This window comes from Mobula birostris, chromosome 8 (assembly GCF_030028105.1).
Source record: "Mobula birostris isolate sMobBir1 chromosome 8, sMobBir1.hap1, whole genome shotgun sequence".
In the NCBI taxonomy this organism is placed as follows: domain Eukaryota; kingdom Metazoa; phylum Chordata; class Chondrichthyes; order Myliobatiformes; family Myliobatidae; genus Mobula; species Mobula birostris.
The window spans coordinates 40,926,933-40,953,248 of NC_092377.1; the positions used below are offsets into that span (position 1 = coordinate 40,926,933).

The following is a 26,316-nucleotide window of genomic DNA, read 5'->3' on the forward strand; positions in this document are numbered from 1 at the left end:
CAAAGATTACACACAAATTTTTTATGGAAAAATAACTATCCCCTGCTCTTGCTTTTAGACACTCACAAGAGTAAAAGCACCTCTTTTGTATCTATAAAATCCCTTCATAACTTGATTGAGGATAGGGGGTGGCTCTATACAGTAGGAAGTCGAAACATACTGTGCAAGCATTGCTCATCACTAGTTTCTGAGCATCTATTATCATATTAAAAAGGTGAACCATAATCACTTAGCTTTCCTTTCAAAATAATCTGTGGCATAGGTCTTCCAGCTCTTCAATCAAGTATAAAACATTAACCTTCTTTTAGAATTTCCAACATCAATCTATTGCAATTAATAAAAGGGGTTATTTGAGATTATCATTTGTTTGATAATAATCTTACACATTTATAGAACTAAGCAAACTAGAAATTTGAACCACGGGGCATTAACCTTGAAGTGACCTCTGGTTTTACAGGTACGATATCTTTAATTCAGAAAACTCTGTATTTGCAGCATTATTTCAAAACATAATGAACAATTCAATCTATTTTCCAATATTTTCTTTTATCCTAACCTGAAAAAAGATTGCAGTGTTTGCTTTTACTCTGACAATTTTCAGTGTAAGCTTGAGTTTATTATTAGAATATTTAAGCCACTAAACAAAGCTTACTAGTTTCATATCATGCAATATAAAATAGAGTAAGAACTAAACTCCTAACAAATCCAATTATGGTATTCTATTGTTCAAGGGTGAAAGGTGCAACTAATTGGATTACCTGTTCCATGTCCAGTAATACTTTTAGCAGCCTCAGAAGCCATTTCTACTTGTCAGGATAGACACAACAAGGCACAATTTTATGGTAAAAATTTTATCTCCAATTCAAATTTACACGAATTTAATGTGTTTTTAATGGTTAACATTTGTTTTGTTGTAATATGGTTAAATCTAAGCAGTTTGCCACCAATGCTTTACTTAGAAATTAGAGGGCTGCTGATTTCCTTTGTTTTAATTTAATCAAAATCAAGATCTATTCCACGAGGCCAGGTCAACTAAAGCTTTCAAATCCAACATTGTTGGTTGAAATTATGATACAAATGAGCCATGACATAGATCAATGGCAATGGGTTGAATGTTCTCCAATTCCCATGAATAGAAAAGAACTCACATTAACATTCAGCTTTTCACAACCCGAAGAAATCCCAAAGCACTTCACAATCAATGCAGCGCTTTAAAATTGTACTCATTATTTCAATGTAAGAAATACACTAACAAAATGAAGTATAGCAATCTCACAGACAGCAGGATGACAACCAACATTCAGCCTTCAGGTTGATTTTAGCAGAAGAGAAATATGACAATAACCTTTCCTAAGTCATTTCCTGCAACACAGAAACCTGACGGGCACTTGAATGCTTGTTGCAATTTTCACATCCTAAAAAAAAACTAATTGTCTCCCATTAATTACACCTTGTTTGTATGATGGTCATTTCTCATCAAAGATAAACAGGTATAGTCATGTACCAATTCACATTTGATCAGATATAAATCATGAACATTTTACATATGACAGTATCAGCAACACTTTTCTTAATCTTTCCTTGCAGGTGAGAATTGCTTTTGTTTGCTGTAAAGATGCAAGTCTACAATATCACTATCATTTTTATATACATATTATAAAGATAATATCTGAAACACCTTATACGTCTATAATATCAACTGTCAACTAATTGGATCCAGAGTATCTTATGTGTTCCAGGTAGTTTTTTTTTACATAATTGTACCAATAATCCTTAGGTTCTCATTGCAACATTTTCCTTTGCTGCTTTCCATTGTTTTATGGTGCTGTGCTGTGCTACCCCACCGTTAATTTGCGTTTTTCTGAAGAGAAAATTGCAAATTTTCTTACAGCTTACAAGAGAAATCTCTCATCACTCTAAAAAAGATAATTCAGAAATAAAAAACAAGACCAGATCCACTATATATCAACATCTTCAAATGGCCTTCCTAAACAATTACCTCTGCTTTTTGTGATTCTTATTAGCCACCTGGATGTGGGGGTAGAAGGGTGGGTTGGCAAGTTTGCAGATGACACAAACGTTAGTGGTGGTATGGATAGTGTAGAGGATTGTCAAAGATTGCAGAAAGACATTGATAGGATGCAGAAGTGGGCTGAGAAGTGGCAGGTGGACTTCAATCCGGAGAAGTGTGAGGTGGTGCACTTTGGAAAGACAAACTCCAAGGCAAAGTAAATGGCAGTATATTTGGTAGTGTGGAGGAGAAGAGGGATCTGGGGGCACATGTCCATAGATCCCTGAAAGTTGCCTCACAGGTAGACAGGGTAGTTAAGAAAGCTTATGGGGTGTTAGTTTTCATAAGTCAAGGGGTAGAGGTTAAGAGTCGCGGGGTAATGATGCAGCTCTATAAAACTCTGGTTAAGCCACACTTGGAGTAGTGTGTCCAGTTCTGGTCGCCTCACTATAGGAAGGACGTGGAAGCAATGGAAAGGATACACTAGAGATTTACCAGGATGCTACCTGGTTTAGAGAGTATGCATTATGATCAGAGATTAAGGGAGCTAGGGCTTTACTCTTTGGAGAGAAGGAGGATGAGAGGAGACATAATAGAGGTAAACAAGATATTAAGAGGAATAGATAGAGTGGACCACCAGCACCTCTTCCCCAGGGCACCACTGCTCAGTACAAGAGGACATGGCTTTAAGGTAAGGGGTGGAAAGTTCAAGGGGGATAGCAGAGGAAGGTTTCTTACTCAGAGAGTGGTTGGTGCCTGGAATGCACTGCCTGAGTCAGTGGTGGAGGCAGATACACCTGTGAAGTTTAAGAGATTGTTAGACAGGTAAATTGAGGAATTTAAGGTGGGGGGTTATATGGAAGGTAGGGTTTAAGAGTTAGCACATTGTGGGCCGAAGGGCCTGTACTGTGCTGTACGTGCTATTCTATGTTCTAAATAGTAAAACACTTCCCAGTTTTCTCTATTTCTTCAGGGAGGTACATACGGGGGCATTAAAATAAAGTGCAAGTCCGTGGGCTTGGTTTAGATTGGGAATAGCTATTCTTTACGTTAAAATGCACAAAGTCTTAGTACATTGGGAATTGATAAACATGCAAGCAGCTGGGGGGGGCAGGTGGAGAGCAGACAGCACAGTGAATATTACTCTATATGGCTGTACTTAGTATCACAAATTAGCCTTGTTAAGTTTCAAATTTTATTTTGTTCAGTTCACATTACCAACCTGGTTCTGAGGAGGTAGAAACCAACTATCACAGTGTAACTGTCAGTTTATCAGAAGTGTGTGAACTTCAGTGTTTGAAATTAATTTGTCAAAGCAGAATAGAAACTGCCAACAGAAAATAGACAATAAACTTAATATTAAGATCAGCTAGTATGTGAAGGCGTTTCTTCAGATGAACTTTTAATCAGTATTTCTTAAAGACATATTTAAAAGTAACATATCAACTGATAAAAGAACTGAGGAAATTTCATGAAGTATTTGAGAATGGCATTTCAGTTTATATGTCTACTGGGTTTCAAAAGATTATTTTTCCTGAAACTAAACAATTCATCAGAAATTCTGATTTGGTCTTGGATGGTAGGTAAACAGGCCGCACTTATTTCATTTTTCTTCATTTTGAAGCCGGTTCCCCAAGTCATAGTGGCTATTTGTCCCAATACTAAGAGTCCAGGAGTGAACATCAGCAATAGCCTGTCCTGCTCCAACCATGTAGCTGCCACAGCCATAAAGCTCACCAGCACCTCTACTTCCTCAGGCTTGTCTCTTTTGACCCTCACCACTTTTTATCAATGCAATTAAAAGTATCCTATCCAGATTCATCATGGCTTAGTATGACAACTGCTCTGCCCACGACCGCAAGAAACCACAGAGTTGTGGACACATCATAGAATCCAGCCTCCCCTCCACATACTGTCTACATTTCTCGTCAGTAAGGCAGCCAGCATAATCAAAGACCCCACCCACCCCAGTCATTGTCTTTTCTCTCCCCTCCCGTCAGGCACATACCACAAAGCTCAAGGACAGTTTCTATCCTGCTGGTATAAGACTATTGAATGGTTCTCTAATACAATAAGATGGAATTTTGACCTCAATGTACTTCACGATAACCTTGCACTTGTCTCCCTGCAGTGCACTTTCTCTGTAAGTGTAACACTTTATTCTGCACTCTGTACTTTTTTAACCTTGTACTACCTCAATGAACCATTTATAATGAATTGATATGTGTAAACAGTAAAAACTGTGCACTCTAGTTTTAGACTCCCTGTTCTGAGGGAAAGAAAGATGTATATCCTATATATGCCCTTCATAATTTTATCAACCTCTATGTGGTCATCACTCAGCCTCCTACATCTCATTGAGAATAAACCCAATGTACATAATCCGTCCTATCTAACGCAGCCCTCCCTCCCCATTCCAGACAACATTCTGATATGTCTTCAGCACTCTCTGTATTACTACCACATCCTTCCTGTAGTGCAGTTGCCAGAAATGTATACAATAATCTAAATGCAATCAAAACAATGCTGTGTATCACAACAACATGATATCCAAACTTTTATACTTTTATCTATGAAAGCAAGCATAACAAATGCCCTGTTTTACTACTCTATCCACCTACATATATAGTCACTTTCAGGGAGCTATGAACTCTCTACTAACATAGAACATAGAGTAGAACAGTATAGTACACAAAGGGACACAAACCAAACAGAGAATATTGCTGTTCTGTTCACTTTCATCCTTCTGTAACTGGGATTGCCACTGGCATCCATGATACTTACAACTGCACTGCAGGAATAGTGCACATTAAACCTTAAAAAATGTTGTAAACCATCTAAAATCTAAAGCAATGACACTTAAGATACAACTAAGTCCGAATATCCAATTTAATCAGCTTTCCTTTGTTATATTCATTAAAAAATTTGCTCATTATTACCTAGTTCCAACATGCACAGCACAGCCTGAGTAGAATGATAAGAGGTCAATTGAAAAGCTCACCTTCAAAATATTTAATATTTCCAAATGAAATTCACATGAATGGGGATTTTACAAATTTAATAACCAATGAAACATGCCATTTCCTTAGTTTATTTTAATTAAGGCTGGGGATTCAACTCAAGGACTATTGTTGCTTTATGTGTATACAAATCTTCAATTTACTAACCTTAAAAATACATGACAAAATTAAGAATGTTTCATCTTTGGCAGGAAAACAATTAAACAAATGTTCACAAAGCATATTTTCTTTTAAAAGAAATAACCCCCAAAGCACAAAACAATTTTTCCAATTTTCTGCCATCATTTAAGAATTCAAAGATTCTTAATGTTACTGTACTATCTAGTTATACCTATCACTTACTTTTCATGCAAAGAATATCAAAATAAATAATTACAACACAATATTCAAATAAACTGTAATATTGAAAAATGGTTGCCACTAGCCTGCAGTGCTACAAATCTGAATACACATATAATCTTCAATAAATTAAAAGACCAACACAAATCAGTTTTGTTGAATTCTTTGGCTCATTTGACAAGTTGATTCAGTGTTTCATTAGCATCTAACTAAAATACTTCTTAATAATTCACTCTGATCATGTTTTACCACACTTTATATATATGTACTGAACTAATATAACAAAAATAACTTTGACATTTCCTTTTTTCTGTTTTTTTTTACAAAAAATCTTTATAAATATTTTAAAAATGTGTACAAAGCATTTCTAAGGAGGACCAGAGCTGAACACTACACAAATCAGAGTTTAAATTAAAAGACACTGTACCATTTAGTTCATAAGTGACATTTTTTTCTTGTGATGTCAGTTTGTAAGGCCTAACTGATCTAATGGTGTATTTTGTGCTCTTCACTTATGCAAGGAAGCTTACAGTTGCATGTGCAAGACAAAAACAATAAAAGTCCACAAAATGGGAATGGAATCATTTTTTAGATCTACAGTTTGACAAATCACAGCATGGACACCCACACTGTGCTTTCAGTTTCAGTCTTTAAGACCTAAAGTTGCCTTCCTTATATAATCATAGTGGTATTAAAACGGAAAATCAATAATAAAGTTGACTTTCACCTCGTCTTCAAGAGTTCCAGTTTTAAACTGACTTAAATGGGAATGTTTCTTATTAACTATTCAAAACAACTTATTGGCACTCAATTCTCAAAAAAATCTTACATAATATGAAAGACAAAAGTAACTCATAAACAATACTTTTACATTAAAGTATCAATTTAAAAAACATAAATTTCTACCACAAACTGAAAAGCACTCTCGAAATTGAAGAGTACACTTTACATGAAATTAGTCTTTAAAAAAGCAATTAAATTAAATATCTCTCTTGACGACTTTTAAACAAATGACTTAATGCGCACCTTGTGCCACCATAATTATTTTCAAAGTACAAACTACAATAGACCTTCCTAAGCTCAAACTAACCATACTTTAAAATAAATCTATTTCCTAGTTTCTACTGCATTCATCCTCTTTCCAGAAAAACTAAAAGCTTGTTCTCAGTATTCAGTAATGTGCTACTTTTCCCATCTTCATCCCTCTAAGTTTTGAGTACAACTGACAATCTGTTACTGTATTTCAGTGTCTCCACAGTCACATTATCAGCATTCCAATATGCTATTTACTGCTGCTTCCAAGATGGAGTCAGTTTCTCTAATGCCTTCATTATGATCTGGTATACATTTTTCTACGTAGTTCTCCACGGGAGCTAAGGCTGAAAAATGAGGAGTTTCAGCTTCAGGTGAGCTATTTTTGATGGTTACATTATCAGAAGGTTTCTGAGCTTGCTGTAGATCCAAAATGCTATTGATTGCACTCTCCAAATGTTCATGTAGCGATGTGTCACACTGAGCTTCTTTACCATCTTTAACTTGCACACATGTAAACTCTTGCTGCTTAGAATTTTTAGCACTTTTGTCTTGTGACGGGTCATGCCAAGGCAACTGTGAGTCACCCTCATCATGTTCCAATTTAATGGAATTATTTATTTTATTAATAACAGGGTTCTCGCCTTCCTTCATTAGACTTTCTACAGTGACTTTATCACAAGAATTACTGTGCTTTTTCTCAGTGTTGAACTTATTTTCTTCTCTGTCACAAATCTGGTTAGTTCCAACAACAGGTTCACAAACTTTTGTGCTTTGAACCTCTACAGAATCAGCCGTAGAGCCAGCATTATTTTTACCACCTTCCTTTCCAGTACCAGACCATTTTTGAATTTCTGAAGATTTACTCTGTGTTCCACCTCTGTAAGTTGTCTCTGGTTTGATAGTTAATTTGAGCTCTTTGCTGCTGCTGTAAGATTTAGCGATGCAGAGACTGTCAATGGAAGAGTTTTTGACCCCATCTGCCACAGAGGAAGCTAAATGGACCTGTTTTGAAGGTTCATTTTTTTGGTTGATTGTTGCATTCACTGGTGTAGGCTGCCTACTATGACTGCTTGAAGACTTGTGTGGCATCATATTAGTAGTTAACTGTTGCGTTTCAGCAACAGATTTTACACAAGCAGATGAGGAACAACAAAACTTTGCCAAATAGCCATCTAAATAAAGGAAGGAAAACATGATAAGGATTACTGCAGTATAACATTAAATCAATACAATGATATTCAGCAAAAAAAATAACTTATGTTGTAATAGTAGCATTCAGCTTGTCTAGTAAGAATAAAGAAGTCCCTGACCTAGCAGTTAATCGATGATGAGTAAATAGGAATTGTGCAGCTGGGGACCTCTCAGAATGGCTAAATACACTTATAAAGCACTTTCTAAAATTGTCATTGTCCTATGAAATCTGTAGGGCCTGCAAATATCTCTAATATTTTTGAAAACTTAACACTTATTACTCCTGTAATCCAGGATGGCAAACAGTAGTATTATTAGCATTGCATTGCTAGAGTGCCAATAAAGTGTTCAGAAAATAAGGATTATGCACCTGTTTAGCTTTGTTGAACGGACATATTCTTTGCACTCTTTCACGGTGAGAAATCAGAAGTGTAGAAGGCAGGCACTGTCATACAGAGAAATCTTGGAGTACAAATATATAGTTCCCTGTAAGTGCCAGCACAGGTAAACAGGGTGGTGAGGAAGCATTTGGCATGCTGGCTTTCATCATTCAGGACACTAAGTTTTGTAGGTGGGATGTTATATAGGAGGCTGCACATGGAAGTGTTGTGTATTGTTTAGCATTCTATTAAAACAAAGATGTCATGAAGATTGAAAGAGTGCGAAGAAGATTGACGAGAATGTTACTAGGACCCAAGGGCCTGAGTTACAGGGAGAGGTTGAGCAGGCTATATACTTTATCCCTTAGAATATAGGAGACTGAAGGTTGACCTTATTTATAGAAGTGTATAAAATAATGCCAGTGAGAAAAAAGATGATTGCACATAGCCTTTGAGGAAAGGAAAAAGCAATCAAGAAGTTCAGGATATATGTTAAAGGTGAAAGGGGAAAGATTTAAAGAAGACCTGAAGGGCAACATCTTCTCACTATGTATATGGAATGAGCTTCCAGAGAAAGTGATTGATGCAAATACAAACATTTAGACAGGTGAAAAAATACAAAAGATTTCGAGGAATATGAGCTAAATACTGGTAAATTGATCTAGCTTAGATAGGCATCTTGGTGGGCATGGCGAGTTAGGCTGAAGTTCCAAGTAAATTTATTATCAAAGCACATACATGTCACCATATACAACCCAGAAATTAATTGTCTTGCTGGCATAATCAATAAATCCAATAACTAGAACAGAATCAATTAAAGGCTGTACCAACAGGGCAGGCAACCAGTGTGCAAAAGAAAACAAACTGTGAAAATACAAAAAATGAAAAAAACAATAATAATAAAAATTAAATAAATAATAATAAACAAACAAATAGATGGAGCAAGTAAAATTGAGTGAAGTTATCCCCTCTGGTTCAAAAGCCTGATGATTGGGGGTTAATAACTATTCCTGAACTGGGTGCTGTGAGACCTGAGACTCCCGTACGTTCTTCCTGACAGCAGCAGCAAGAAGAGAGGATGACCTGGGTGGCGGGGGTTCCGATAGTGGATGCTGCTTTCCTGCAACAAAGCTCCGTGTAGATGTGCTCAATGGTGGTGAGGGTTTTACCCATTATAGGTTGGACCCTATCCACTTCTTTTTGCAGGATTTTCCATTCAAGGGCATTGGTGTTTCAATACCAGGCTAAGATGCAGCCAGTCAATATACCCTCCACCACACATCTATATAAGTTTGTCTGAGTTTTAGAGGTCATGCCAAATCTTTGCAAACTTCTACAGAAGTAGGCGCTGCCGTGCTTTCTTCATCATTGCACTTACATGCTGGGCTCAGAACAGGCCCTCTAAAATGATAACACCAAGGAATTTCAAGTTGACCCTCTCCATCTCTGAAGTGGACTGGCTCAAGGACCTCCAGTTTAGACCTGAAGGGGCTATTACCATGTTGTATGAATCTATGACCAATTTCCCATCATTCCACACTGCCTCAGCAACTGGATCTTTTTTATCTCTCCATTAATTGTGCTCCTGAGATGATTTTCAGAAATTAGAAAAACGAGTATAGTTTGTGAAAATTTGACTGTATGCATGGCAGATCATGTTATCTATATCCCCTGTGGTTGATTATCCTGGTCTATCACATACAGAGTAAGTTTCCATGCTCCTCAATTATCTCAGGACCTCACTAGATGTTTATATTTTTCCCACTGTTAGCAAAGATAGGATAATCAACCTCTACCCAGTTACTTTACAAGAAAACAGAATCAGAATCATGTTTAATATCATTGGTATATGCTGGAAACATATGTTGTTATGCAGCAGCAGTACATTGCAATACATAATAATTAAAACTGTAAATTACAGTAAACATATATATAGTGAAATTAAGTAGTGCAAAAAGAGAGAAATAAGTAGTGAGGCAATGTTCATAGGCTCAGTTTCCATTTGGAAATCTGGTGGCAGAGGGAAAGAAGCTATTCTTATTCACTGAGTGTGTGCCTTCAGGCTCCTGTACCTCCTCCCTGATGGTAACAATGAGAAGCCTGCCCTGTGTGGTAGGCAACCTTAATGATGGAACTGCCAGGACAATCCTTGAAGATGTCCTGAATGTGGGAGAGGTTAGTACCCAAAACTGAGTTGACTGAGCTTGCAATTTTCTGTAGCTTATTTCGATCCTGTGCAGTGTCCACCCCCCTACACCATACTATACAGCGATGCAGCCAATTAGAATGTTCTCCATGATACTTCTGTAAAAATTTGCGAATGTCTTTGGTGATGTACCTAATCTCCTCAAACTCCAAATGAAATATAGCCATTGCCGTGCCTTCTTTGTAATGGCATTGATAAGTTGGGTCCAGGATAGCTCCTCAGAGAGGTTGACACCCAAGAACTTGAAATTGCTCACCCTTTCCACTTCTGATCCCTTGATGAGAACTGGCATGTCTTCCCTCTTCTTACCCTTTCTGAAGTCCACAATCAATTCTTTGGTCTTACTGATGTTAAGTGCAAGGTTATTGCTACACCACCACTCAACCAGCTGATTTATAGATGGCATTTGAGCTGTGCCTAGCCTCACAGTCATGAGTGTAGAGAGACTAGAGCAGTAGGCTAGGCACACATCCCTGAGGTGTGCCAGTGTTGATTATCAGTGAGGTGGAGATGTTATTTCCAATCTGCACAGATTGTGATCTTCCAGTGAGGAAGCTGAGGATTCAGTTGCAAAAGAAGGTACACAGGCCTAGGTTTTGGAGCTTTTTGATCAGAACTGTATGAATAATTGTGTTAAATGCCGAACTACAGTCAATAAACAGCAGCCTAACATAATTATTAGTATTAGCATTAGTAATTCCAAGAGCAGAAGGCGGGCAGGTGCTCAGCACCATCTACCTGCGTGTGATCACTCGCTGCTCCTGGAGGAAGGTGCCTATGAACAGTCTCTGTCCCACTCGCTCGATGCTGCCAGAGTCCACGGGTCGTGGGCAAGGTTTAATCTACGTGCTTGTGGACTGAACTCTGTAGTTCACGTTATGATGTGTTTCTGGTTTCTGGACACTCCTTTTCTGTTGCTATTTTGTGTGATTCTGATTGGGGCAGGCTAGCACTGTAGCCTGCAGATAGCGAGAGTCGAGGCGCTGGATTGAACTGAACTGTGCTGAACTGAACATGTCTGGATTCTCCCGACGCCTTTGTGATTTGGGGCTTTCTATTCTGTGTTTTTCAGTCATTTTTTTGCCGTTTGTATGATTTGTTCTTTTTTTGTCTGCGCATTGAGCATTGATGTTTTTCTTTAAACGTGTTCCATTGTTTTCTTTATTTCGTGGCTATCTGTGGGAAGATGAATCTCAGGGTTGTATACAGCATACAAACTTTGATAATAAATGTAATTTGAACTTTGAACTTTAATAAGACTAGTCAAGACTTTGAAAGAAGTTCATAAAGTCAGCACTATTAGAATTGAGCAATATTTTATTAGCATTGAGCAATATTTTTACTTTTCATTGTTAATGGAATTAAATATTTTAAAATACATTTTTAATTTGCATATTTTTACACAAATAACCAGTCGTCAAAAGTGCCACAGCACTTACCAGAATCCTCCAAAGAAAACCGTTTGTCTTGGATAAGGGATATTTTCTCATCTTGATTGAACATTCGTTCAATCATAACCATTTCAGCAGAGGGATTTACACGCTAAAGCCAAGCAAATAAAAAATTAGTATAACTAAGCAAAGTAATATTCAACTTCACTTTCAATTACTTATATAGTGAAATGCTGATAATGCTATTTTAGTTTTCATTTAGTGTATTTTCCCGCAGATCTTTGCAACTAGGGAAATATAGAACCTACACTAAGAGACACATTCTCATTTTAATAGTACTTACCACTGCATCTTCCAACAACAGTTTTCTATACTTGCTCAGCATCATCTGAGTCCGCTTTAGCAATTGCACAGAGACATCTTCAAATTCGTTATCCACTAGATAAAAAAATGAATACAAATAATAATAATTGTCAATTTCAAAGCACAATGAAGGGAATTTTCACTCTTAGTCAATCACACTAAGGGTATTTGAGAGCACTTCCTAGTGGATTTACTCACCCTCTGGCATTCAGTTCCACTGACTTCAAAGAAAAAACTGTACAGCATCAAATTCAAATGTCTGCACACACTCTCATATACCTGGTGTTAAAAAACATTTTTTTTCCTATTCTGTTATATCACTCCAAACAAGCATATTAATTGTTCTCAAAAGTTAAAAGGTTTGCAAGAAGCAACTCCTAAATTCTAGCTCTGTGTATTCAAAAATAAAAGCCAACTGTAGCTGAGCAAAGGAACTGGATATGCTGAGATTGTTTACTTTGGTAAGACAGAGGCTGAGCGCAGAGGAAAGTGTGTATTGAAGAAATCTATTTCCCTTCATGGTGATTGTGATATGCTCTGTGGGGGAAAGACATGATCAAATCAGGCAGCATAGTTTTAAACTAAAAAGATTAGAGGAGAGAGGAGGAAGGAAAAAATATCCTTAGGGTGGTTGACGTCTGGAACTCATTTCCTGAAGAATGGAAAAACTAGAAACTCTAAATGCACTTAAAAAGTACCTGAATGTCTCTCTGGAGCTGTAAATTGCAGGGCCACAGACTTAATGAACACAGGAGATTCTGCAAATGTTGGAAATCTTGAGCAACATACAAAAATGGGAGGAACTCACCAAGTCAGGCTGCATCAGTGAAGGAGGTAGACTTGGGATAAGGCTGGATAGCTCCTCCTCAACCAGTAAGACAAATGGTTGAGTGGCCATTTGTTATAATTCAATGGAAAGTTCATCCGCATACAGGTCATTTAAGAGGTGGGTCATTACTAATCTCCATATCTCTACTATAATTTACTATAATATACGACAGTTTTATTAAGATGGCAGCGCAACGCAGCGCGCAGTGGCCACTCCGGAATGAATATCGGTTATCTGTCAAGTAGGATGCCATGCACAATCCTGATTTGATGGAGACAGATGTGAGAAGCACGGAGGAACATCTGGTGAAACTCCTGAAATGCCTGTTTCGCTGCCGCTGCTACTGTGCGATCCAGAATCTCCGGAGGGGAAGGCCCTGAATCCTCAGCTTTGCCTGTTGCTTGGCGGCCGGGGCCGGGGTGGAAGCGCTCGGTGTCGGAGGGCCGGTCGGAGGCTCAAAGTTTTGGGCTGACTCAGAGTCGGCTGTGGTCGGGTGCTTCCAGGATGCCGCATCGGCAAGTTTGCGGCGCTGGAGGTTCATGGCAGGGAGAGTTTTTCTTCCTTCTACGGTCTACGTGAGATGATGGGGCTATTGGAACTTTGAGACTTTTTTTTTTAACCGTGCCCACGGTCTGTTCTTTATCAAACTACGGTGTTGCTTTGCACTGTTGTAACTATATGTTATAATTAAGTGGTTTTTGTCAGTTTTAGTCTTGGTCTGTCTTGTGTTTCTGTGATATCATACTGGAGGAATATTGTATCATTTCTTAATGCATGCATTACTAAATGACAATAAACGAGGACTGAGTGTGCTCATATTCTAATCTAATCTACAAACATTGTAATAAGGTCTCTGATAATACAATGGGTACATATTTCTTGGTGCACTACAGAATGTATTGAGAAAAATACAGCCTAGACAAAGCCAGATCTGGCGAGAGAACATCAGCAGAAAAGTATTGGAGCAGGATACAAATTGGAGGCAAATGTGTACTATTAGGGGAGGTGGGGAGGAGAGAGTGGTTCCCAAAAATTACAAGATATTAGGAGCTACCTTACCAGAATCCTAGTCCAGTTTAGTGCAATAAGAGCACAGTTGTTCTTAATGTGATCATCAATGCTCTTTCCTCAGAACACAAACTAACCTCTCTAGCAGTGCAAAGGAGGAAATGAAGTCATATGATCATATGATCACATATATGGCATAAAACAACAATGTACACGTGGAGAAATACTGCTGTTCTAAAAATTGACTCAAACAGTTGTGAAGGTGCCAGACCAGGGAGAGCCCATTTTCAATTGTTAGTGCTGGTATGAACATCAGATATCAAGAAGTAGGTCCAAACCCATTAATAAATCACTGTCGTAAAGCCATAACATGATTCTGTAACACTTCAGGAATATTTAAGCGTTGTTCCAAAGAAAGAAATTTAAATATTTTAAAAATTGTTAGGTTCATTTCTTAAAAGAATAGCAAATTCGCATTTTTTTTTTAAAATTACAGATGAATCACATCTCATAAATTGCAACTTTCCTACTAGAAATCTGGATATCCTAGTGAAATGGGGGAGCAGATTATGTTCATTAACTCTATACCATACATAATATACATATCGATGGAAGTAATGAATTTAATTATAATTGTTGTTATGAATCTTCAGCATAGGCAGCTGAGTAATTTTTATTAAGCCATTTCTCTTCATCTGAATTCGACTGCCTTTAGACATGATGTACATGAGCAGCTACTCCAAATTATCTGCTACTCTTACATCCCAGAGCAATGCCATTCTACAAGTAGATGACTTACAGAACTTTATGAATCTACATTCAAAGCATCCACTTTATGAATCTACATTCAGAACTTTATGAATCTACATTCAAAGCATCCTCAGACTGTTTAAGTACTGACTGATACCAATGAACCTTAGATGGACTTTACCTTAAAGTTATTTTTAAAAATGCTAATAATTAAGCAAAACCTGACAAATATACTTGAGAATCAAGGATCCATTGAGAATGAGGAACTAATGAAAATATTAGTAAAGAAAAAGTATTTGGGAATTTGGTGCATTATCTGAAAGCTGACATATCCCAACGTCCTGATAATTAACAGGCAAAACATTAAATTACTACTGAAACATGAAAACTTAAACAGAAACATAAACCTAATGAACATGGGAAGTGCTGAAGCAGAACAAACACTTTAGAGTGCAGTGTTTAAAACAATTGAAGTAGCATCCTAAGAGTGATGAAAAATTTCAATGCACTCCTGGATTTGAACAAGTGAAAAGGCTTTTTTAAAAATTCAAATGAGTAACAAAAATATCAAGACTGAACGATATCAAGACTGAAAAAAATATTAAGACTGAAAGGGCAATGCCGAAAAAGCCATAAAGTCATGCAGCATGGAAACAGGTCCTTCAGGCTGACCAAAGTGCCTTCCTGAACTAATCCCATTTGCTTACATTAGATCAATATCCCTCTAAACCTTTCCTATCCTTGTATCCATCCAAATGCCTTTTAAAAGGTGTAGCTGCATCCATCACCTCTAACAGTTCATTCCTATATCCACCATGTTCTGTGATTGCCCTTCAGTCCTCTTTAAATATTTCCCCTCTCACTTTAAACCTATGCCTTATAATTTTATTCTCCCCTACCCTGGGAAAAAGACTGTGACCACCAATCTTATCCGTGCCTCTCATGATTTATAAGCCTCTCAGGTCAACCCTCAAGCTCCGTCACACCAAGGAAAACAGTTCCAGCCTCTCCAGTCTCTCCTTACAACTCAAGCCCTCCAGTCCAGGTGACATTCCCATGAATCTTTTCTGCACCTTCTCTAACGCAACTACATCTTCCCAATTGTGTGGCCACCAGACGGCACACAATATTCTAGGTGCAGTGCCACCAAAATCTTGTACAGTTGTAACATCTGATGCAGGCAAGCGTGCCATTCTGCACTACCCTATCTGTGTCACCACTTTCAGGAAACTATGCACATGTTCCTCCACAGGGTCCTGTCATTCACAGTATATGTTCTGCCCTGGTTTACTGTACCTTCCCAAAATACAACACTTCACAAAAGTGTGATTGCTTTCTTTTTATATGTATAGAAATCAAACTATAAAACTTTATATTTTAAGAACAAAGATGACCAAAGACCTCCTCATCTAAAAAATACACTCTCAACTATCCACTGATGCCAGTGCACCCAGTATCATATGCAATATGCAGCAATAATAGTTCCTTTATTTGTATTTCATGACTTCTTCATGCCCTGTGTTCAGTTACAGGCAATAATGAAAGGCTGTTGTGCACTTACAGTATAACCTACAGGAGATCCTTGCAGTGCATAACTAATGATGGCACAGAGGATGGTTAGCTGGCTATGGATAAATCAATTCAAAATATTGCTGCCCCCAATACTTCCAGAGATCTACATGTAGCTATATAAAATTAGAAGCTTGGTACATCTGATATAAAGATGAAACTAAAATACTCAGGAAACTGACCTTTCTGAAATTCTTCTTGAGAAGGTAATTTCCCTTGAAACACATGATATGGCAGAAGCCTTTGCATGGCATCCTCTTTTGACCTGAATGGTGTTTTATAGTCAGGTTGTAGAACATTTCTTTGTTCTTCTCGTAATTGCTGAAGAATCCTTATATAAAACAATAAAATAACACTACTTCTCAATCATGATTTTTAAAAACTTGTTTATGGATCTAAAACTCAAAAATATGCTGTGCTGATTTTACAGCAATGGTAACTGTTTAATAACAGAAATAGTAAAAGATATTTTCTGTTTTTATCACATACAACAATAACTAACCAATGAAATGCTTGGGGTTAATATAAAAGGAAACAGCTTAGAGAAAAGTTAAAATAATGGCTGGAGAAACCCCCAACTTATCCCTCTATCTACTGCAATACTTCAGCTTAGAAATGATGGGGAGAAGCTGAATTATACTGTGGGAGTAAATATTGAAGAATACTTCAAAATCTACTGTTTTCTTCATGCAGATGTCAAGTAGCTCATGACATCTACTTGAGGAAAACAGCCCAGCTTAACAAATCAAATCACTACAATAAGCAGACACAGGTAATATACTAGCATTTGGTCTTTAACTTTTCAATCAACATAGCCTGACTGATTGAAGATCTGCTCTTTTTTCAGATGAAAAGTGACAATATCAGTGTAACTTGTTTCCATCACTGCACCCCAAGGCACATAAGTTCAAATTTGAAACACTTCATTCAAGAGTTGATGAAGAAATTTTAACATTACTGTTGTAGAAGTTCTAACATACACGTGGATGCAAGTAATGCATCGTACAGAATACACTAATGCGTAATGTGAATATTGCACTACACAAAATTTTATGAACAGTGTACTGTGATAAAAATTGCAGTGAATAAAGGCAATCAAAGATGCCAAGCCAGGCTGCGTTATTACTGGTGACTTTACTAAATGATGTGGGTTCAAATGGGATGTGGATGGACACTTGGCATGTTAATAATTAATTAGAATACTTAATTTTTAGAAATGATTCATAATTTTGAGATGAAAATGCACTTAAAATGAATGCGTTCTAATTGACCTTATCAGTGTGAAAATGGTCTTGAAATAAAAGAACATGACTTGAAGAATGAAAAAAATTTAAAACTCTGTTAAGAACTGAATCAAAAACTGATAGGTAAAAATGTACGACAGGCACAAAATCAAAGGAGCATGTTGGATTTTGTCAGGGATAAAACTAATGAAAAAATAGCAAAAGTCTGAACAATTTTTTGAGGTCTGAATGATTAGTGAGAAGCTAATTAAATTATAGAAGCTTGAAGTCAGAATGAATGTGAATTTAGTCAAAGAAGATGAGAAGTAATATCATAAATATAATAGATGCTGCAGATGCTGGAATCCAGAGCAATACACACTAAATGCTGGAGGATCTCAGCAGGTCAGGCAGCATCTATGTAGAGGAGTTGATGCTTCAGGCCGAGACCCTTCATCAAGACTCAGAGAGGTAATACTGTTTGAAATGACTAACCAATTCTGGTAATGGATAACTAACCTAATTAGACAGATGCAAACAAACCTCATATTGAGGATATGATAGCAACAACTAAGAGTAGGAAGGACAACAAAGGACATTACTAGCAGAGGCAAGACAGACAAAACGAAAGAAGTGATAACTTAATCTTGCACAAGTTGATAGGCAGATACAGAATATACTGGTAAATTATTAATGACATGCTTTACTTAAAAAAGTCAGTATATATTTTAACAAATGTACATACAAACTTTCTTTAGTAAGCTGCATTGATGCAGGTCTCTTCTGTCCCACAATCTGACCTTCAAACTAGAATGAAATAAACATGGTATATAACTAAATGCCCACATATATACAAAATAAACAGCAGTACTTAGAACAATTTCATCAGTATGTCAATACACATGAAGTTCTATATCTCTTACATTAGAACAAAAGTGGGAGATGCAGCATTGTGAAACAGCCCAAACACATTCATGTTTAAGTATGCCACTCCTGGCAACACCATTTAAAACTGAATAAAAACAAGAGGCCCATAAATTACAGTTAACTAAACAAGCAACTAAAAAAGTATAGATAAACACTTGTACTCCATCAACAACACACACAAAATGCTGGAACTCAGCAGGTCAGGTAGCATCTATGGAAATGAATAAATAGTTGCGTTTCAAGCCGAGACTGTTCTTCAGGAATGGAAAGGAAGGGGGAAGATGAGAGAATAAAAAGATGAGAAGAGGGGAAGAATTCCATTATATCTGAATGAGCAAATATATTTAAGTACTCTACCAAAGGAGGTGTAAGGCACTCCTTCCCTCCCCTGGCTTGCAGGTCACCCTCGGGCAAGGGTTAACTCCCAATGAGGGTCATGTGAAGCTATGGAAGCAGGTGGCAGATGGTCATATGAGCAGCTAGTACATATCACAAGTCCTGGTTATACGATCACTGACCCCAGGCAGACAATCTCTGAAAAGTATTGATAATGGCTAGAGTCACCCCTCTTGCAAAGACACTGCCCAGAAGAAGGCAATGGTAAACCACTTCTGTAGAAAAATTAGCCAAAAACAATCATGGTCATGGAAAGACCATGATGGCCTACATTATACAACATAGCACATAATGATGACAGTGAGTTAAAAATTACCAGTAATACAGTTTCCTAACTAATCATTTAATAGTGTTTCTTCTCAAAAATAGTTCTCATTTCTGACAATACTCTACAGCTTCAAGGAGGTCCATTTGAGTAAAATCATTCTTGAATATTCCTCACTAAAACTATTAAGTGACTCAGAATAACTTTATTTGAACAACTAGCATGAAGAAAATTTTTGCACATTTATTGCACCCAACATTGCAAAACAATGTACATAATACTGTTCTAATTGACTGACATAACAAAAATACAGGATTCCAGTTAATTGAGACATATAGGGACTAGTACTATCACTATCAATAGGACTAGAGTACTATAAAACTATAATTCATATATATATATACTGGCACATTCTTTTAACTAACTGTAAATGAACAAAATCAACGCAGACACCTAGAACAAAAAATGGACTCCCTTTGTACAATGCCTTCATGATTGCGTTCTCCAAATCTTCATTTTTATTGTAACAACCAAGATAATTGTCAATGCCTTCAAATTCTTCATAATTCCTAACCTGTTAAAGTAGTGTCGTCGTTTCATTTTCACTCCCAGCTGTTCCTGGCACCTCTAAACTTGAATGCTTGAAACTGCAGTGAGCAAAACAGCTCTGAATTGCCGTATTGCTTACTTCTCGCCAACTATCAGTGACAAGGATCACTGCTTCTTGAACACAAGCACACCCAACTGACACTATTTAACAACTATTTGCTCTAAGTACAGTGTAGTGTCTAATGGCCACACAAATGCACATGCCTGACGGTGGTTAGAATCTGTTCGGCAAGTCTCTTGTCCCAATTAAGTGGCCAAGTTCCCCAACTAAATAAAGGGAATCCTGGCTATTTTCCTGATTAATTTTTGTTCTTTAAGAATTGGCCCAAATAAGTGACTGCTTCGATTAACTGATTGACTAATTAACTGAAGTCCACTGTATTTATCCTTTAACATAGCAATATTTCTTAAGGTGATTCACAAGAATAAGATCAAAGAACATTTAACAACACCTCGTCTCACAAATACGGCTCACCTAAAATTTGGTCAATGAGCAAAGAATGAAAAAGAGATAAAAAGGCAAAGTGTATTAAGGATAGAATTCCAGAGCTTAGTGCTTTGGCAGTTAAAGGCACATGCATTAATGATGACAGGGTCAAAACTGCATAAATGTACAACTATGGAAAACAATTTAATTCTACTTATTATTTGGGGGTAAAAGTATCAAAGCAGTCTGGAGAAGTATTAGCACCATACTTCAAATTTTAAAAGTGAAGTTTAGATACTTTGAAAATTTTGGTGACAACACTGACCATTTTTTAATTGCATCTTTACTAGAACTTCAAAGATTGGAGCCCAAAATCTATATTCGATATTAAAACAGATAAAATCCAGCAACTTACTTGTGAAATTTTCTGCATCTCTGGCTGCCCTAATATTTTATCTTGTAATGAATGTAGCTGTCCCATGTGCTGTTGTAAAGTACTGGCAGCTTTGTGAAGTTGACCATCACTTATTTGCATGGCTGCAATATATAAATGTAGAAAAAAGAATTTTACAAAGGACATTTAAGGAAGTGAATCATGGAAACCTGAACATGAAATGTGAAAATACAAAGATGGCCAGTTGTTTTATTAAATAACAGATGTATGTACTGAACTAGATTTTAATTGTTTTAATTTCAAATTACTGAATTCTATTAAGCTAAATGATGTAGGGACGCAAAAATATTTTCAAGACAGTTAAGACGTTAAAAGTTTTAAAATATATTTGCATGAAGGATTTTCTTAAGCTGTTTACATTTTTCCGACTATATTGTATGTTAAAATTTAAAAAAATATTTTGTGAACCTACAACTACACTGCTCTCAGTTCAGCTGCAGGTAAGCATAATGGGGAGGAATAGCAGTATCACATAATCTCATCTGTTCCTATTTTACCAATTGTCTGAGAAATGTTAGACATACAGGAGTATGAACACGTGGCTCCTCAAACCCAATCTACCAATCAACAATGTCCTGGCTTATCCACAACACACTTTCCAAAAGGGATACGAAATTCAAAAATATACAAAAATCTCAACAATCTCAAAGGTTTGATTCCTTATCCTGAACTACACTCCACAGTTCTATGCTCTTCCACAACAGGTTTGTCAAATTCTCTTAGATAAACAAGATGCTGGATGAATTCAGAATGTCAGGCAGCGTTTGTTGAAGGAAACGGAAAGTCAATGTTTTGGGTTGAGATCCTTCATCTGGACTGAAAGAAAGGGGAAGATAACCAATATAACAAAGTCATTTAAAGGGAAGGAGTGGAGCAAAAGCTAGCAAGCTCTAGGTGGATCTGGGCAGAAGGGGCATTAGGCCAATGGAGGAGGGAAGAGCGGAAACAGCTACAGAGTCTAGGAAGTGATATGTGGCCACAAAGATTTGCAGATGATGAAAGCATATAGGAAAGGAAGGGGCAGCAGGGATTCAGATAAGGAAAGTGTGGTGGGCAGATGGGAACAGGGAAGGTAGGTGAAGTTGTGGATGGAGCATAGAGGCGATAGAAAGATGGATTGGGGGTTGGAGAGGGAAAAACAAGGTGATAGGAGACTGAGGGTTCATTAGGTATAGAAGTAACTGGGTAGGTTGGGAGATGAGAGATAAAGCTCAGAGCAGTTTACCTTGACATTGAAGAATTCAATGTTCATGCTGTTGGGTTGAAGACTACCCAGGTAAAATATGAGTTGCTTTCCTCTGGTTTGCATTTAGCTTCACCCTAGCAGTGAAAAAAGCCAAGGGCAGACTTGCTGATGTTGAAATGAAGTAGAATTAAAATGGCTAGTAACCAGGAGCTTCAGAAAGTCATATCGAACAGAGCACAGGCACTCAGCAAAATCTGGTCTGTGCTTATTCTCAACAACGTAGAGGAAGCAGTGTCAGGAGCACCAGATGCAATAAATAACGCCAAAGGAGATGCATTAGGATGTCTGCCTCACCTGGAAGGGCCAGGAGAGTGGCAAGGGAGGAGGTGGAAGGACACATATAAGGACATGATTACAGGAGAAAATGTCTGAGGAGAAGGAGGGAAGGGTGGGAAAGATTTCAGAGACCAGGGAGTCACTAATTGAGCTCCGTTTTCCAAAAATTGGAAGTGTATATTAATTACTGATTACAAGTTTGAACTGTGAAGTTTTTAACTTAGGACTTTGATATTTTCTCATACTATTCATGCACAAATTAAATAACTTGTTCTGAAAATATAATCTATTTAAGACTGAAGCTTTAAATCTGCATCTTGATATATACATATAATATACATAGATACTGCATATTTTCAAATTGTTTTCTGTAGATTTTAGCAATTTCATTTACTATTTATCTCTGCTGTTTAAATGTTCTGATTCAACATGACCACACAATGTTCAAGGTGTAAAAAAATTTTTACAAATTACTCTTAACAAAGCAATAATGTAAGAAAGTGGGTCCTGTTGCAATGTCCACATACTGACATTTTCTATACATACCCATACACGTGGTTTTGCCAAGAATCCCCGTACTCGTCAATGAGCTGGATATTTGTGGCTGGCGTAGGACATCGGGAGCATGAGCCTTTTGAGCAGAACTATGCAGAGTCTGACTTCCAAACAGTGACGCTGAAACTTGATTGGAGAGCTGCCCCAAACCAACCAATGACTGGCTAGTGACTGGCTCCTGCTTACTTGCTATCATCTTCTTAGAAGCCTGTAACCATGTTATTGAATAAATAAAATGATAGGCTAATCCATCCAGCATCCCATTTAGCACAATCTAAACAGCTTTTTTTTGGAGGTCAGAACAGTCAATTCATATTTCACATGGTATCTTTTGTAGTAAGATTTAGAAAACAACCACCTTACAACTTGTGGATTTAAGTATATTATAATTTATAAAAGACATAATATACATTAAGTACATTAAGTTCAAATTATCACATAAGTATACAAATTTTGGAAAAGATACCAACTTATAAATTAACTCCAGGTTAATCACAATCATATCATCTTATAATAGAATACCAGCTACTTGAAAATAATTGATATCAGAATATAATAGTCACCTGTTAGACCAGTTTGTTACACTGCATTTCAATAAAATTTAAAATAATAGGCAAAACTCAAGGGAAAAATCTGTTAAAAGGATATCAATAGAAACTTCCATTTAGAAATCAGTAAATAACTGAAATTAACTTTTAGTAAGAAAGTAATGGAAATGACATAGATGAGGAAATAGTCATACATCAGTCACTATTACAATGATGATAGAAAAAAACTCAAAGGGTTGAAGAGCCTATTCATGATCCTAGGTTTCTAAAAAGACTTAATGTAGCATTAGAAGATTATACATTATTGACTAGATTCACAAAATAAGAAAAAAATTAAACTATGATTCAAAAGAAAAAGTATTGCAATTGTGGGAAATCTGAAAAAAAAAACATAAAATGCAGGTTGGGCAGCATCTTTAGAGAGTGAAAAGTGGCATTAATATTCAAAGTTGATGAGATTTATCAGGTTTAAAAAGCTTTTGACTTGAAGTGTTAACTTTAACTTCTCTCTCCAGAGATGCTATCTTACCTGAATTTTGTACATGAAAAATTGAAGTGTTTTGTTTTATATTGCATTACAATGTACATGCAGGACAAAATAGAAAAACCTATTAAGAACAATGTTTACACTAAGTTTATCATATCCATGCAGTTTAATTAAATATTTCATTTCAAAATGTTTCAGCTTACATTCATTTTGAGTTACAAAACTATTTAAAGAAAAACTCAATTTCTCTCTCTTTGCAGTTTTAAGGTTATACAATACATAAGTTTTTCACCAATACAGTACATTATTATTACTATTTTTCAACATTTTGCAAATTAAAATACAATAGGCCATATAATTCAAAATGTTCTTCTCTCTTCTTAAATATTTATCATTGATAAATTTAGTGCATTCATCACCTACTTGTGAACAAAGGAATTGCTGCTGATTGCTGGGTTGTGTGACTGTCATCTCCGCCCGGCTGAATGTGACCTGCCGCGAAGGTTGCATTAAGTTGGCATTTTGGTGATAAGGATTGGTAATCCGGAAAATATGATTCATGCCCATTTGTTGCTGGCACTGCTGAGGCTGCTGTTGTGCAGACTGTACAGTTACAGGCGATTGTTCACCCTGGCAAACCACTACAAGGTTACTACCAGAACTTGCTTGTGTATGGTCATCATTGTTTGCTGATGATACTGTAGGCTGCACTGTAGACACATAGCTGTAGCTCATGGAACTAGGTGCGATTGAAACAGTCAGCTGATTTTGGAATGGCCTGCCTCGAACTGCATTCTGCCCAGATTGCTTAAATATTCCTGTATTAATGCTTGAGCCAACAGTGGGTTGTACACCTTGACAGGTTGGAAGATTAAACATCTGCGAAGCCTGTTGAAGTGGAACCTGACCAGTAACTAGCTGGGATGAGCCATGATTTGATAACAGCTGTCCTGAAGAATTAACTACCTGCTCCATACTGCCCTGACCAGAGGTCAACTGTCCAGCAGAGTTCTGATTTAAGAACTGTCCTGAAAAAGACTGTGTAGCCAACATTGTACCTGAAGAATTGCGATTAGTTATAACACATTCTGATGCTACTTGACTGGAGACCAACTGTGTGGGTACTGTTTGATTTTGAATAATCTGTCCGTTTGCAGTCTGAAGGTGCTGAACAGTTGAATTCATATTCAATGCTAGACTGGTAGGAATGAAAAACTGGCTCTGCGATGCCAGGGGATCATGTTGCCCAAGAGGGGGTCGAATTATGATACTGCTTCCAGTTTGATTTAAAACTTGTGGTCTACCCGATTTTCTAGGTACTTGTTGTTTTGCAACATTAACACCCATTGGTGAGCCTATTACTGCATTTTGAGATGAGTTCGTAGAACTAAAAGGGAGGTTATGTTGCATTTGCTGCTGCTGTAACGATACTTCATTTTGGATTTTGAATGCCGTCTGCAATTCCAAATTGTTTATATTGTAAACAGTCTGTTGCTGATTGATCTGAGCAGGTTTCGGTTGAATACTGAGTGAAATTTTAGGCTGGTTTGGTACAGGACTTCTTTGAAGAATAATATTATGCAAAGGCAGTGCTGTTGGAATATTAGTACCACTAAAATGAACAGACATAGGTTGTGGGACCTGGCCAATATTAGAGGCCCCATAATAAGTGTTTCCATTAAGTGCCGTTACTCGCCTCTGCAGCAACAATCCACTGGTTTCATTTAAACCGGATGGGTTCAAAGACATGGGTTGATGGTTGGGAAGGGAGGGCATATTGTAATTGCCTACAGTCACTGAGTTTAGAGCAGGTAGCTGTCCATTGTCCTTTGAAATAAACTGAGACCCTTCAAGCTGATTGAAAGTCATTACAGGTTGCTGAGTATCTAATGAACCAATCAGCTGGACTGGTCCAATTCCACCACCTGGGTTGTTACTGGGTACATGTTGAATGGCAACACTGTTGATGCCCATTTGTTGAAAAAAGCCAGGCTGTACATTAGTTTCATTATTTACAAAAGGAGTTCGCAAAACTTGCTGCAAAATGGGTGACGGTGTTACATTCATCTGCTGTTGTGTCAAGCCCCTTACAGATGATATGCCAGAAGACAGTTGAGAAACCTGAGAAAAAGATGTAGGATGAATCTGAGGTTGTGGAAACTCCTGTGTAGAAGTAATACCAGCTGCCAGATCTGCTTCCTCCTGTAAGGTTTGTTGAGTAATATTGGCCTCCTGAAGAGACTTCTGCAGAATATCAAAAGGCTGGTCCCCATTTAGATTTGAAAGAGGAGAAGAGGTATCCAGCTCTTCCAAAACATTAAGACTACTTGCTAACTGTAGTCTTGAGTTGGATTCTTCATCAATATGGTTGTGTGTATCTTTCGTAGAAGAGGTAGGATCAGCATCCTGAAAAATACAAATTAGAACATCATGCAATCATGCAGGTGAAATTTGGGTTGAAATAAATATTTGGGTTATTCTTAATTTTGGTAATTGAATTTTGTACTGAATTAAAAGCAGTTAAAAATAATTGTCAGTAGTAAGAGCTGCTATTCTAGAGACTTTACGCAACAAAATCAGATTCTCAGCTACTTGTGGCCAGAAGCAAGTATCTGCCAGTATCTGTCCCAGACAGAAGGGATGGTATAACTACATAATACTGGGGGGGGGTAGATGATTCCAATAAAATACCTTAGTAATATCTATTTGCAACCAAAACAGTGGAGGGAGAATATATGAGGAAACTGTGTATGTTTATTAGTTAGGGATCTATCCAAGCAGGTTCCCAAGGTCAGACTCCACAACTTGGAA

General features: G+C 37.2%; 1 protein-coding gene across 4 annotated transcripts in view; it reads right to left on the minus strand.

The window, feature by feature from the left end:
• Positions 1–4,000: 4,000 nt before the first annotated feature.
• The window catches only part of LOC140201250 (BRD4-interacting chromatin-remodeling complex-associated protein-like), a 50,479-nt gene continuing 28,163 nt past the window's right edge, over positions 4,001–26,316 (minus strand). For all 4 annotated transcript variants that reach the window (XM_072265031.1, XM_072265029.1, XM_072265030.1 and 1 more), the window contains 8 exons: positions 23,929–25,911; positions 22,462–22,678; positions 20,355–20,476; positions 18,061–18,122; positions 16,275–16,423; positions 11,917–12,011; positions 11,622–11,724; positions 4,001–7,577 (listed from right to left, as the gene is read on the minus strand). In XM_072265031.1, the coding sequence (XP_072121132.1) occupies positions 6,637–7,577; positions 11,622–11,724; positions 11,917–12,011; positions 16,275–16,423; positions 18,061–18,122; positions 20,355–20,476; positions 22,462–22,678; positions 23,929–25,911 (3,672 nt within the window). In that variant the 3' untranslated portion in view covers positions 4,001–6,636. The remainder of the gene's footprint in view (positions 7,578–11,621; positions 11,725–11,916; positions 12,012–16,274; positions 16,424–18,060; positions 18,123–20,354; positions 20,477–22,461; positions 22,679–23,928; positions 25,912–26,316) is intronic.